At 46.0% G+C, this 15,406-nt stretch overlaps 1 protein-coding gene across 1 annotated transcript in view; it reads left to right on the top strand.

The window, feature by feature from the left end:
- The window catches only part of GGNBP2 (gametogenetin binding protein 2), a 677,078-nt gene extending 663,079 nt beyond the window's left edge, over window positions 1–13,999 (top strand). The window contains exon 23 of the mRNA XM_044054566.1: window positions 13,408–13,999. Within this exon, the coding sequence (XP_043910501.1) occupies window positions 13,408–13,608 (201 nt within the window). The 3' untranslated portion in view covers window positions 13,609–13,999. The remainder of the gene's footprint in view (window positions 1–13,407) is intronic.
- Window positions 14,000–15,406: the final 1,407 nt, after the last annotated feature.

Here is a 15,406-nt window from a genome sequence, read left to right as displayed (position 1 = left end):
GGTTCCATTTCCATACACTACCAGCAAAGAGAGGAATGCCAAACCTACCACCTTCTCAAAGGGCAGAAGCTCTAAAACAAATATCACAATTATTAAGAATGCGAGCTGTGGAAAAGGTACCACTTATGGAGCAAGGGAAGGGATTTTACTCCAGGCTCTTCCTGGTACCAAGAAAAGAAAACAAATGGAGGCCTATTCTAGACCTGTCCGCTCTAAACACATTCCTCATTGTTCCAAAATTCAAAATGCTGACCCTACAGCAGCTTCTTCCCATGCTGGGCAAGGAGTCTTGGCTGGTAACTCTAGATCTCAAGGAGGCATACCTGCACGTCCCCATAAGACAAATTTGCAGAAGATACCTCAGATTTCTTGCAGGTTCAGAGCATTATCAATTCTCAGCATTGCCCTTTGGCTTATCTACTGCGCCCAGGCACGAAATGCCTGGCATCAGTAATCGCTCATTGCAGACTTCAGGGAATTCAAATCTACCCCTACCTGGACGACTGCCTGATACAAGCGGACAACAAAAACAAATTAACAGAAGACTTACAAAGAGTCATCTACCTGCTACAAGCCCTGGGATACACAGTCAATACAAAAAAGTCAAGGCTGATTCCATCCCAAATAATTACTTTTCTGGGTGCAGAACTGGACACATCAAAACAAATGGCGTTTCTAACTACAGAAAAGAAAGAGCAACTTCCTCTCTATTTCTTGGCATTAACAAAGCAGAGCCATCTAACTGCAAGAAAAGTGCTACAAGCTCTAGGCTTCATGGCATCCTGCATAATACTGGTCCCTCATGCCAGGCTTCATATGAGAAAGCTACAGTGGTACCTAAAGAATTTGTGGTCTCAGCACAAGCACAGCCTGGAAACCAAATTCCAATGATCCCATGCCTGAAGCAAGAGTTCTTATGGTGGGCTCAGGCCTGTCAATCAAACACAGGACTGCCCTTCTGCAAAAGTCAACCAAGACAAACTATCACGACAGATGCCTCAGACCTCGGTTGGGGGGCACACATGATGGACAAGTGCATTCAAGGCCTATGGACTCAAGACCAACTGCATCTGCACATAAATCTAAAAGAAATGATGGCAGTAAAATTGGCAATCCAGGGATTCAGACCTCTTCTCCAAGAAGGCCAGCTGTTGATCAGGACAGACAACACCACAGTTATGTGGTACATCAACAAACAGGGAGGCACGCACACTCATACCCCCTATGCCGGCTGGCACTGGACCTATGGGATGTGGCTCTGAGCTACAACATTCAGTTACAGGCAATTTATGTACCAGGGAAGGAAAACACTCTAGCAGACATACTAAGCAGAACTACAACAGATGCCCACGAATGGATGCTGCATCCGGACATCTTCAAAACCATCACAAGAGAATGGGGATTACCACAAATAGACTTGTTTGCATCCCCATACAATCACCAGCTGAAGAAATTCTGCACAAGGAATTACTACCCACTTGCTTGGAAGGTGGACTCCCTATCCTTCAGTTGGAAAAGCCTGACAGCATACGCATTCCCACCACTTCCTTTGATGCACAAGGTGCTTCTCAAGATCAAAGAGGAACGCCCGAGGATCATTCTGATAGCCCCAGACTGGCCAAGACAACATTGGTATCCACTGCTGAGGAGCATGTCCCGGGAACAAATATGGAAACTACCCCTGATTCCATTACTGCTGACACAGAACAACTACAACATTCTGCATCCAAACCTAAAAACTCTGCAGCTAACTGCCTGGAACATTACATAACAGAAATTAACCCAAATTTATCCCAAAGGGTTAAGGACATAATCCTGGAGGCTCGTAGACCTTCAACAAGAAAGAATTATGCAGCAAAATGGAAAAGATATCTCATCTGGAGTACTGCTAAGGGGCAAGATGTGACACTGGTGAACATAGCCAACATCCTGGAGTACTTGGCGGAGCTCTTCCATACAGGCCTGTCCTATTCCTCCATCAAGATACATGCATCAGCTATATCAGCACAATACAGCTCGGATCCTCCTGTCTTCTCGCATCCTCTGCTCAGACAGTTTCTGAGGGGCATTAAAAATGTAAAACCTCCCAGGAAACCTCCATTACCAGCATGGGACTTTAACTTTGTGCTAGAAAAACTGACTCTACCTCCTTTCGAGCCAGCAGCTACAGCAGACTTGCAATACTTATCCTGGAAGACTGCCTTCCTGCTGGCAATAACTTCAGCAAGAAGGGTCTCTGAACTACAGGCATTAATGGCAGTACAACCCTTCCTGATCTTCCATCAAGATAGTGTCCATGAGAACAAATCCAACATTTATGCCTAAGGTGGTATCCAGAGTCTCTTTAAATCAGGCTATCCACCTTCCTACATTCTTCCCCAATCCACAGAACAGGGGAGAACAGCTCTTACATACCTTGGATGTACACAGGCAATTACGCTACTACCTGGACAGGACAAAAAGCAATAGAAAAACTGACCAGCTTCTGGTAGCTTATGCAACAGGAAAAGAAGGAAATCCAATTTCTAAACAGACAATCTCCAAATGGATAGGAAATTGCATTAGATTTTGTTACTCCTACCATGGAAAGAAAACTCCAGAGAACATCAGACCTCACTCCACAAGGGCCACAGCCACTACCACAGCTTTCTTACGAGGAGTGGCTACCAAGGACATTATAGAGGCTGCTACTTGGACCTCCGTGCATACATTTGCCAAGCATTATAACTTACCTCTATACTCTAGATCCCGTGCTGGTTTTGCCACTGCTGTTTTGCAAGGGATCCTGACTACACCATAATCTATTCTCATTACCTCCTCCCTAGTTTAGCTATGGTATTCTACCCATTTGTAAGGAGTGCAGATGCATCCTTGAAGGACATAGTACAGTTTTGTACCTACCATAAATGTAGATGTCCGAGAGGAATGCATCTGCAGTCAGGATTACCCACCCTCCTTCCCCTCTGAGGTACTCCTAGGGTACTTACCAATCTTCAGCTAGCTTGGGGGGGATCTATTATGGTGTATTTGTTTGTATATATGTACATACATGTTTATTTTGTGTGTTTGCTCTCTACTATTTGGAAACTTTGGCATTTATCCAAATTTAGCCAACCAAGAGGGCACCTGGCATCTGGGGCAAGAAACACTGAGGAAAATGGCGTCGGCTGTGTCCTTTATACCCGAAGAACTGCCGCAATGATGTCGGGTGAAGTGCGACACCAGCCGAAGCCAGACCCAGACTTTGGAATCCGGCCGACCGAAGGGCTGCCTGACGACAGGACAACCCATTTGTAAGGACTGCAGATGCATTCCTCTCGGACATCTACATTTATGGTAGGTACAAAACTGTACTTTGTCTATCTCGCCTTCATTCTTGCTGGATGGGGTTCGGAGCCGATCCTCGGCTCCAACTCTGCAATCTACTAAAGCTCGAGAGCCATTTACTGGCTCGAGACCCTCCCTATATCCCACAATGCTAGGCATCAGATCCCCAGATCTCGTTTGCCGCTTCAGCTACGAGGTTGCGATTTACTTGGCTCCAGGTCATATTAATCTTTTTTCATATATTTAAAGTTAACTTTAGTTTTTCTTTATAATCTTTTCTTATATTTATAACATCCCGGTTACTGAACTCTGTTTACTCCCTAATATCCCCTCTTAGAAACTCGTTTTAGTTAGAGAGTTTCTTCCCTTCCCCCCCTTACAGTTGTAGACTTGTATATATTTATTTATATATAGTTAACTGTGTAATTTAATATTGTAGCTTAACTAGTGTGTGTGTGTGTTTAAGCACTAGTGACTTTTTCTTTGGTATCCATCATGTCTAAGGATACCAAAGTTTCAGGTTTTAAGAAGTGTGACTCGTGCTGTCAGAAGATGTCTCTGACAGACGGTCACACTTCTTGTGCGTTTATTGCTTGGGCCCCCTACACCTGCAGGACTCCTGCTCGGTCTGTCATGCCTTCAGCCCGAGAGTCCTGCAGGAGCGTAGTAACAAGCTCATCCTGATAGGCTTGCTTAAGCCAGAAGGATTCCCGACAAAGCCTTCGTCGGGTAAATCTAAGCCCGCCAAGCTGTCCTGCTCTCAGTTCGGAGCCGTCGCCTGGTGGAGCACCTGCCTCCTCATCGGCTCCGGCTGGAGCCGACACCTCCAGACCTCAGTCGGCTCCGACTTTACTGTTGGAACCGTCTTTGAGCCGAAAACGTTCTAGGTCCCCTTCCCTAGAATCGGTTCACTCGGCTCCGAGGTCACCATTCCTCCAATCTGAGAAAAGCCATAGGTCCCACTCATCTCGATCTTCCAGGCTATCTGATCATGACCTAGAGAGGGTGGTTAGTGGACTCCTTAAGTCGCAGGCCCTGGCCAAAATTTTAACCAGCCCATCTCAACAGACTGTGGCTGTCCCGGTATCTACAGGAGTTCCTCCTCCGACTCCCTCCTTGTGTTCGGTGCCGGTTGGGGCTCGAATCTTGGTAACTTCTGAACTGATACCACACCTTTCGGCTCCTTCGTTGGCTCCAATCCCTTGGTTCTGTCCTTGGAGGGATCTGGGTGCCGAGACTCCCTTGTCTGCTCTGAGGGGGCGAGTGGCATTGGACCCTTGTCCAACCCCGTTCTCCCTCTCTGAGCATCGGCGCAGGTGAGCTCGGGCCCGACATTGGCTTCTGAGCCATCCTTCTCGGTGCCGACAGGGGTTCTCGTCTCCTCGGCGCAAGGACCTTCTGCTCTGCCTGACAGGGGCGCCTTTGAGGTCATGAGGAGTGTGCTGACTCCTGAGTCGGCCCCTCGATCAGCCCCTTCGGCTCCTCCCCCCATGGTGCCTGCATCGGTCTCTGTCCACCCTCCTGACCCCAAGCGTGGAGAGCAAATGCTCCATGTCGCCCCATTGGGCATATCTTCCTCTTCCGAGGCCTCCCCCCGATCCTTCGGAGGAGCCCCCCCCCCCCCCCCCGGAAGAGAAAATGTAAGAGGAAATATGTCGACTCCCCCGAGTCAGTCACGTCTGATACCGACTTGGAGGATTTGGAAGGGTCCCCAAGATCCCCCTCTGAGGATGTCTCCTTTTCAGACATCCTAGAAATCCTTAAGCAGAGGGGGAACTGGACAGCCCTTAACCCTTCGGAGGATGAGTCGGTCTACCTGGACGTGTTTGGTTCTCACCCTTCCACCTCCTGGGTGTTTCCATCTTTCGACCTACTAATGGAAGTGGTGGCTCGAAAGGCGTGGTCAGCTCTGGACACAGTGGAACCAACTCCCCGTAGGCCCACTAAATTTATTACAGCTCCACCCAACAAGCAGTTTTTGACAAAAGGTGTCCCTTTTGATGCCATGGTGGTTGCAGCAGCCGCAAAGCAGTTGGCTGACCCTTCGGTGCCTGTTCATCCACCTAATAAAGAATCTAGGACAATGGACAGGTACGGGAAGTGGGTGTTTTCCTCAGCGATCTTCTCTATGCGGTTGATGAATTATCTGTGCAATTTCACCTGTCTCCAAAGGGATCTTGTAAGGAACTGGGTTATACCCTTCTGGATCCATCAGCTGCGGGGACTCAAGACAAGATAAACTCCCAGCTGGCGACCCTTAATTCTATCGTCAACTCCTCCATGCAGCTCATTTCTTATGCAGCCGATGGGGCGAGTAGGGCCGCAGGTACAGGCGTGGCTTTGAGAAGACATGCCTGGATGCAGTTATGCAACTTTGCTGACCCCTTTAAGGCGTCCTTCACCAATACCCCCTTTGATTGTTCGGCTGTGTTTGGACCACAAGTGAAAGATACCCTTACCAGGTGTGAGCAGGAAGGCAAGAGACTCTCTGCCATGGGACTCCGTTTTTCCACTCCCTCTAGACCATACCCCAAGGTTCAGAAGAGTGGAAAAATGTGGTTTCGGAAACCCCAGGGAGTTGTGCCTGACACACGTGGCGAGTTTCCCTCCAGGGGCAGGGGTGGGAACAATAATAGACGCCTCCCGAGGGGCAGAGGGGGCCCGCAGAATCAGGATAGCAGACAATCGTTCTCTGACAAACCCTTTCAGCACCCCTGAGGGGCTGCCTGACTGTCCGCCTTCGGAGGCAGCCGGGGGAAGATTGTCACTGTACCCAGAAGCCTGGCAACTCCTCACACAAGACAAATGGGTACGGTCTATCATATCCGAGGGTTACAAGATTCCCTTTGTCCACACCCCGGTACAAACAACCAAGTCCCTTCCAGATGTTCCACCCGGTCTAAGGGAACAGGCAGTACTAGAAATTTCAAAACTGCTAGACAAACGGGGCCATCCAGCCAGTCCCAGCAGACTGGAATCTACTCAAAGTTCTTTTTGGTGCCAAAAAAGACATGGGACTGGAGACCCATTTTGGATCTCAGCAGGCTAAGCAAGTCTGTTCAAAGAACAAAGTTCCGGATGGTCACACTCCAGTCCATTCTACCCTTTTTGGGTCAGGACAATTGGATGTGCTCCATAGAGCTTCAGGATGCGTACTACCATATCAAAATGAACAGGCGCTCCAGAAGGTTTCTCCACTTCCGGCTGGGAGCCAGTCACTATCAATTCAGGGCACTGCCCTTTGGTCTCACCACAGCCCCCAGGGTGTTCAAATGCATGGCAGTGGTTACGGCTCACCTGAGATGGCGAGGATTCCAGGTGTTTCCATATCTCGACAACTGGCTCCTCACTGCTCCCACCAGGCATCAACTACTGCGAGCCAGGGATTATACCATCCAAACTTGCACCGAGCTAGGTATATCAATAAATTTCGAAAAGTCTGCATTGTCGCCTTCTCAGTCTATTATCTTTATAGGCGCAATCTTAAATTCAAAAGATCCGTCTGCAAGGCTTCCTCTCGACAGAGTTTCAGAAATCCGCCGACATGTGCAAGTCTTACTACAGTGCAACAGGATTCAGGCCAGAGTTGTACTAAAGCCCTTGGGCCTCATGGCAGCAGCAATCATACTAGTTCCCCTGACTCACCTTCACATGCGGCTTCTTCAGTGGATGCTTTTTACTCAGTGGTCCTTTCAACAGTTTCCAATGTCTCGCAAGATAATCACTCAATCATGCAAAGACAACCTAGCTTGGTGGATGGTCTCACCTCTGATACTCCAGGGCAGACCGTGTGTTCTTCCTCCTCTTTTTGCCACAGTGACCACGGATGCCTCCCTGATCGGGTGTGGGGGGGGGGGGCGGGCATTTTCAGGGCAGGACTGTCCAAGGCACCTGGCAACCTCTAGAGTACCATCTGCACATAAATGTCTTGGAGATGAGAGCGGTGCTTTTGGCATTGCAAGCTCTTCAGGACTCTCTATCCACCAGGACTATTGCAATTCAGACAGACAGTATGTCTGTAGTGTGGTACATCAACAAGCAGGGCGGAACCAAGTCCTATCCCTTATGTCGAGAATCACTCGGACTCTGGCAGTGGGTGATCTCCTCTCAACGGTTTCTGATAGCAACACACATCCCCAGGAGGTCCAACGTCATAGCGGACAGGTTAAGCAGAGCTATTCTCATGCCTCACGAGTGGTCTCTCAATCAGTCAGTAGCAGACAAAATCTTCCGCAGATGGGGTCAACCTTGCTGCGACCTTTTTGCAATCCCTCTCCACAGCAAGTGTGACTACTTCTTCACTCTCTTCCCCCTTCCTGGCCACTCTCCCAGAGACGCTCTAGTTCACGATTGGCCCCGGGGTCTTCTGTACGCATTTCCACCTTTTCCCTAATTCCTAAGCTAATTCAGAAGGCAACCGCTTTGGGATCCAGGATGATCCTCATTGCCCCTTACTGGCCTCGACAAATTTGGTTCCTGTTCCTGCATCGCCACCTGCTGGAGCAGCCGTGGAATCTGGACCCAGTGCCAGACCTCTTGGTCCATCAGTCGGGTGGGCTGCACCAGTCCCTTCAGTCTCTCAACCTTACTGCTCCACTTCCAACTTTAGCCAGGCTTCCGCTAATTTCTCAACCGGTGCGTGAAATCATCCTTTCTTCACACAAATCTGCCACCAGGAAGACTTATGCTAGTAAGTGGAAACGTTTCTCCTTCTGGCCAGAGGCTAGGAATTTTGACCCTTTTACAGCCCCTGTCCATCATGTTTTAGATTTTTTAGCAGAGCTCTTTCAAGCTGGTTCCTCCTCTGCCACCATTAGGGTCCAATTAGCTGCTATTGCAAATTTCCATGCTAGCCTGTCAGAAACCAGCATCATGTCCCACAAACTTTGCAAGGCCTTTCTCAAAGGAACTTTGTTACTTAGGCCCCCGGTCAGAGATCCCCCACCTCCGTGGGACTTGAACTTGATATTGGCTTCCTTGATTCCCCCCCCCCCCCCTTTGAACCAGCGGCTTCCTGTTCCTTAAAATTGATCTCCTGGAAGACACTGTTTTTGGTAGCCATCACATCAGCTAGGAGAGTTTTGGAACTTCAAGTCCTCTGTATTCGTCCTCCTTATCTTGTGTTTCATAAGGACAGTTTCACTTGGGCCTAATCCTTCGTTTTTACCCAAGATACCCTCTGAAACAAATCTGAATCAGTCTATTGATCTGCCCGTATTTTTTCCTAACTATTCGAAAAAAGCTGAAGAAAATTTGCACCACTTGGATGTTCACAGGCAATTACGTTTCTACTTGGACAGGACTAAGCAAATAAGAAAATCAGACCAACTTTTCCTATCCTATGCTGAGGGCAAACAAGGACGGCCAGTTTCCAAAGTAACCTTATCCAGGTGGTTGTCGCCTATTATTACCTTGATTTATCAACTCCGACATAAACAACTCCCTGCTAAACCTAAAGGTCATTCCACCAGAACATTGGCTATGTCGGTAGCCTTTCAAGCAAGACTACCAATGGAATCTATTTGTGCCGCAGCCACTTGGGCCACCCCTCATACATTCATTTTGCATTATAAGTTGGATGTGGCCTCTAGGAATAGAGCTGAGTTTGGTTCCACTGTGCTCAAGAGTCTGTTCCGATGAGCCACCCAGGACTAAGGTGCTAAGGATGCTGTCCCATCCAGCAAGAATGAAGGCGAGATAGACAACTTAACATTAAGAAGTTATGTGCCTACCATAACGTTCCATGTTAGTTGTCTTCTCGCCTTCTTTCTTGCGTCCCACCCTCCATCGCCCTAGCCTGAACAGACCGACAAGAGTCCCGTTTTGGGGCCTTCTTCCTCTGGACAACTCTGATGTACATTGGGTGGTCCTCTGTCTTTGTACTATAGTTTTTCCTTGTGGCTGGACAGGTGTCCTTGAATCTTTCCTTGGTGTTAGCTCTGCCAAACGAGATCTGGAGATCTGACGCCTAGCATTGTGGGATATAGGGAGGGCCTCGAGCCAGTACATAGCTCTCGAGCTTTAGTAGATTGCCGAGTCAGAGCAGAGGATCGGCTCCGAACCCCATCCAACAAGAAAGAAGGCGAGAAGAAGACAACTAACATGGAACGTTATGGTAGGTACATAACTTCTTCTTCTACCAGATCTATGGCTACTTCAGCGGCCTTTTGGTCCAGAGTGTCGTTGGATGATATCTGTTCTGCAGCTACTTGGTTCTCATCTCATACCTTCATTTCTCATTGCAAACTGGACATAGTGTCCGGGAACAGGGCATCCTTTAGCTTCGCCGTGCTCCTGAATATCTTTCTATGTGGGCCTTCCAGGTGTATAGTAGCTAGGGACTCTGTCCCACAGGTTGAAGATCAAATGAAGTCACCTACTTCAGGTAAAGAAGTTATGTACTCACCATAACGTGCTATCTGAATAGTTGTACTTCATTTGACTTCAACCATCCCTCCCTCCTTCCACTGACCTTTTCTGATTTGTTTGGGGATAATGTAGATGTAGAAGTTGGACACCTTCAAGATGTACTTTGTCCTGCTTATTGTTTAGAGACACTTTTTCTGTTAGTGACAAGGTCTTGTTGGGTCGGGTGTGAGTAACAGGTTAGGCAGCAACCTCTGTCTGAAGGGAGGAAGGAGATAGGGGCATTATGAGTAAGGGGAGGAGCTTTGAGCTCGGATCAGATGCTGGATATGTGTCAGAGTCTGATCAGATGCTGATCTGTAACCCACAAATTGAAGACAAATGAAGTACAACTACTCAGATGGAATGTTATGGTGAGTACTTAACTTCTTTTTCTTAGAATCTTTTTAGCACTGCTACTGTAGAATTGTTTAAAATCCTGCAGAATAAGGGCAAGGTAATGCAAAACAAGAAATAAATTTGTTCCCTGAACTGGAATTATCCATAAATCTTCATTTGTCTGTAGGCTGCCTAGACAATCTGCTAGGTGCGAGAGGGGTTTCTAAGTGGGTTTTCCCAGACAAACCCACTCAGTTCTACTGGACAAAAACCTTTTCCTGACAAGTCTGCCTCTGACATCCATCCTCCCTTTCTTGTTTGCCAGATTCCTCTGTCTAGCTGTCTAACTAGCTTACAGTCTTCCTTTCTTCTTTGGTTATAGATAACCACAGATACCCAGAGTTATCTCTGTCATCAATCACTGTTATTTCATGGCCTGGAAGTCATCTTCTCAGCTGCCTCCTCGCCACCCTTCTCATTTTCCTTTGTTTCTGTGGGATTTGGTGGAACAGGGAACCATCCAACCTGTCCCCTTATCTCAGCAGCAAGGAATAGGTTTTTATTCCTGAGTGTTCCTGGTTCCCAGGAAGAAGGGGTCATGGAGACCTATCCTAGACCTATTTTTTCTCAGCACCTTCCTCAGGGTGCCTTCCTTTAGAATGTTCTCTTCAGACACTTTTCCCTGATTTGCTTCCCCAAGCTTTTTGGTATCTCTCTGGATTTGAAGAATGCTGGTGTATTTAACTTGGGGCCAGACATCCACATGCTCACAATGGATTCCTCTGGCACAGCTTGGGAGATTTGCATAAGATCCAGAAGAACTTAAAACTTGTAGGAAAAAGCAGAACAAGGTAAAAGAAATAGTGGTAGTAATTCTAGCTGTCAAGTTTTGAAATTCTGCAAATTCTCAAGGCAGCACCCCAGTGATAGAGTACTTCAGCAGACAGGCAATAACTGTTTCATACTAATATGTGCTGGCTATGGAAATATGGATCATAGCTTAGGGGTTGGGTATGAGCTTGCATTTTGCATCCCTTTTCAGGAAAACATTCTTGTAGGCAAATGGACTAGAACATAAGCAGATCCTCCTGAATGGATGCTGAAGAAGTGTGTATTTCTGGATTTGACTTGCAGGTAGGGTGTGCTAGAAGAAATCTGTTCCTTTTCCAGAAAGCACATCACTCAAATTTTGCCCCAGGGCACCCAGCTACAGGGACCTGGGAAGCATGCCATCTGTGTAAGCTGAGCAGGCCTTTATCTGTATGCCTATGCTTCTAACACCTCTGCATAGTGCAGAAAACAAATTGGCTTAATAGGATTATAGTAGATTACTAGGCTATCAACCTTGGAGGTCAGTTTAAGCCTGGCCGTTTCATCGTAATGTAATACCATAGAAATGCTAGTCAGTACCCAAGATTGCGTTTAGTGATGACTGCTCATGTCCAAGAGGGTTGTGGGCTCTGTCCCCAGTAAGAATTTACAGTGCTCAAACAGTGTCATGGAGGTGCTCTGTTTCACATAAATGGTGAAGGTGTTCTCCAATGTGTAAGGTACAAGGTTTGATCTTGACCTCTTATGGTTGAGAGGGTGACAATGTTTTGAGTTTCTTACAGACAAAAGGTGGAGAGTTTGATTCCCAGATAGGATAATTGGCTAGGTTTAAAATGGGCCACAAGTGCAGTTTAGCCTAGTATTAACCTATGAGAAGATAAAAGATGACGAAGTACCACACATCTCCCTTTTGTACTCCTTGCACCTTTTTGACCAGGGCAGCCATGTATCTCCTGCATGTTGAGGATTGTAATTTGTACTGCTACCTCAGTGTGTGAACCTTGTGACCCAGAACAAGGCTTACAGTCTTCAGGCTGAGGTTTACAAGTCTGACAGCTTGGATGATGTAGTCTTATTCCTCTTAGAAACATGTTTTCCATGGGCATAACTTACTGTCTGGAAGACTATGATGCCCACCTCAAATACCCATCTCGGTACCTATCAGAACTTTGCAGGTCAGAATGGTCTTATGCCACAGTGAAGGTACATGTGCTTGCTATTTCAGCCTGCCTACCTTTGAAGCCCACTTAATATTTATTAATCAATTAGGCAGTCCCTCAAGAGTCCCCTTAGAAAGGAACTTGCTCCATTATGGGATCATCCAGTTCCTCCTTGGAGGAGTTGACCTTACCGTTTTAACCAACTGCTACAACCCTCAAGTTAGACATGGCAAGCTGTCTTTTTGGTGGTGGTGATTACTTCTGCCAGCAGGATTTCTGACCTGCATCCTCTTGTGTGCAGAGAGCTTTTTTGGACATTCCATAATAACAGGGTGACTTTCCTGGCACTAACCTCACATTTTATGCCCAAAGTGGTGACAGAATTATCCCCAGGTCAGGCCATTTATCTCTGTGTTCTGTCCTGTCCCTCCAGAATGAAGGGAAAATATTTTATATTTTCTAGGTATGCATCAACAGTTGAGGTTTTACCTTGATAAGATAAAAAAAATTAATCAGACCAGTAATTTATATCTTGTACCAAAGGTTGGGAGGGGAGGCTTGTTTCCAAGTACCATCTCTTTAAGTGGTTGGCTCGTTACATTTGCTTCTGTTAGTCGTTCCACTGGAGCTGTAACCGCCTTTGTTTCCTTCCTAAATGTGTGTGTAGAGGAGAGGGGATTTCTTGCTCCTCTGTCTGCACCTCCTCTAAGTGTTGGAACCAGGGTATTTCCTCTAGAGACAGGGCAGAATTTGCCACAGCCATCCTACAAGGGTTGCTACAACCAGCATATTCTCAGAGCTAGACACCCCATCACTCCATAAGTTCTGGCAATCTAACAGTGGAGCATGCCATTAATGTGGTACATTTGTCAGCTTAATGTAACTGTAAATATTTTGAATGTGTTCACTTTTGCATTAATATTTCCCACCCTCACCCGTCTTCCTGTTCTCTCTGTATTGTGGGGTTGGGCTTAGTCCCCAGTCATTCTTCCTTCTCTGCTACCCTGCCAGGGGGTGCCTTCCCTCCTCATGTTGACATAGAATTTGACAAGACTACAACAACTAGAAAGTAGCGAGAGGTACATTGCAGAATTGCTCCGAGTGGTAAACTAGTCTAGTGTGTTTTGTTAATGTATTTTATTTTTGTCACTTAATTTTATTTTTGTTGTTACTATGGTTTAACTTGTCAGGCAACTAAACAAAGCAAGTTTATAAAGAAATTGGGGGAAAGAAATATAGGGATCTTTGGTTTAATTTCAAGAGCAATAACTCATTCTTGCCAGTTAGTGTTAACAGAAACATTTGCTTACTTTAGAGTTTAATATTACTTTTTTTTTTCTTTAAGGATGAATCAGAATGCACTTCAGAAGAAGAAAACTTTATTACACAAGATGAAATACAGACTTTCATGGCAAACAATCGATCTTTTTATAGTAACAGAGAACAATACAGACAGCATCTTAAAGAAAAATTTAATAAGTACTGTCGCTCAAATGATCATAAGAGACCTATTTGCAGTGCCTGGCTGACAACTGGTGTGAACTGAACTAGCAGAGTAGTTCCGTCTTTCATAAAAACCTGAGCCATTGCACCTCTTCAGAAATTCTTACCGGGGTCCTAGTCAATCATTTTACATTAAAGTTGATGTGATTTCCTGTTTTTCTTTTTCCTGGTTGGTGGCGGCAATGGGATTTTCCACAATTTTTTTCCCCCACAGGTTTGTATGCTGTTCACTGGAGTTTGGTACAGATCCTGCCAGTGTTTTCAGTATATTCTTTGTTTCACATGTGGTGACACTTGAAAAAAAAATAAAATTGTGGCGGAATGTTGAAAAACTAAATTTGATCTATGAAAGAAAAAGATATTTTGCAGCAATGTTTGGATATGATATAAGAGCAATGTGCAAAAATTAAATAAAGACTATTTATTACTATGTATTCTTGGCTTGTACAGTAATTTTTGTTGAGTTTGAATAACTGTTGGTAATCCTTTCACCTCATATTTTCTGTTTGTAATGGGCATACAGGTGTAACAGGTTTGAATTGAGTGATGCTGGGGGAAGAATGGTTGCAGCCTTCTGTCTACAATACAGTAAAGAATGAGATTTTGTCTAGGTTAACTTGTTTGACACTGGTGTGGGATTTTTGTCATGGTTATAGTTTATTAATCACTCTGTTGGAACAGGAAAGCATGGAAGTGCACAGGAGTTAAATCACTTGGCTGGAAATCCGTTAACCAGTAATATTTTTCATGTTGGTAACAAGACCCTGAAAGAAGTTTAGATTTATTGAGAGTGAGGTAGATGTTCTTCATGTTTCACTGTTGCAGTCATTACATTTGGGTTATCTGCTTGTAGGTAGCCCTCAGTCGGCCTGATTATCAAAGTCTTGGGTCCTGCATTGGTTGCTATCTCATCTTCCATGACGTCAGGTAGTCAGGGGTATAAAGCATGCAGCTGACGCCATTACATCAGTCTTTCTTACCGTGTAGTGCTCAAAGCAGAAACAGTTCGCAAGTGCCGGTCGGCCAACTCCTGAAATTTTTGTTTTGAGTTTCAGAACTGAAGTTTTCATAAAAGCTAAGTACCCCGTTGGGGATCCTTTTTCTTGCTCTAAACCGATGTCAGTAAAAGTTAACAATTGTATTTCTTGTGGAAAGCAAATACCTCAGATTTTCATTCGTACTGCATTCCTTGCTTAGGCCCAGACCACGACGTCCCTCACTGTCTGTTTTGTGCCTTATTCAATCCTCGAACTGTTCGTCGTCTGTTCATTTTTGCTTCAGACTACTTCAGTACTCTGTTTAATTATCCAGAAATGGCTTCGGTAAGCCATTCGAATACCGACATTCCAAAAAAACGTAAAGATAAAGACAGACCGCATAGGTCCAAAGCTGCCAATGACACTTCCATTGAGCTAGTCGCCAGTTCGCCGGTACTCATTGAGGTGCTTTCACAGCTCCTGATACCCACTACTTCAAATTCGCAGGCCTCTGAGACCCATTCGGAGTCCGGTATGCCGTGAAATGCTTCTTCGATTATGGAACCTGCGGATGTCTCTACCTTGGGTCCGGAGCCGCTGTGCAGGCACCAGCTTCTGAGGGTGTATTCAGGCCTACGGACTTGTATATCAAACCAACGTCATCTTCAAGGCCTAAAACTCGATCCACGCCTAGAAAACCAACGTCCAAACCGCATGGTCAGGCCCATATGTCTACCAAACAAGCAAGAATGGCTGAAGACCTTATTACTCTAATCAGGGGAAGCCTGTCTTCTCCCTCTGAGACCTAGGACTGATTTTCCTTCTGATTAGGATTCTGAAATTTCTGTTTCTTCTGATGACCAG

Source organism: Protopterus annectens, chromosome 13.part0 (genome assembly GCF_019279795.1).
Source record: "Protopterus annectens isolate FY-2018-M chromosome 13.part0, PAN1.0, whole genome shotgun sequence".
Taxonomy (NCBI): domain Eukaryota; kingdom Metazoa; phylum Chordata; order Ceratodontiformes; family Protopteridae; genus Protopterus; species Protopterus annectens.
This window is presented reverse-complemented; position numbering and strand designations above follow the sequence as displayed.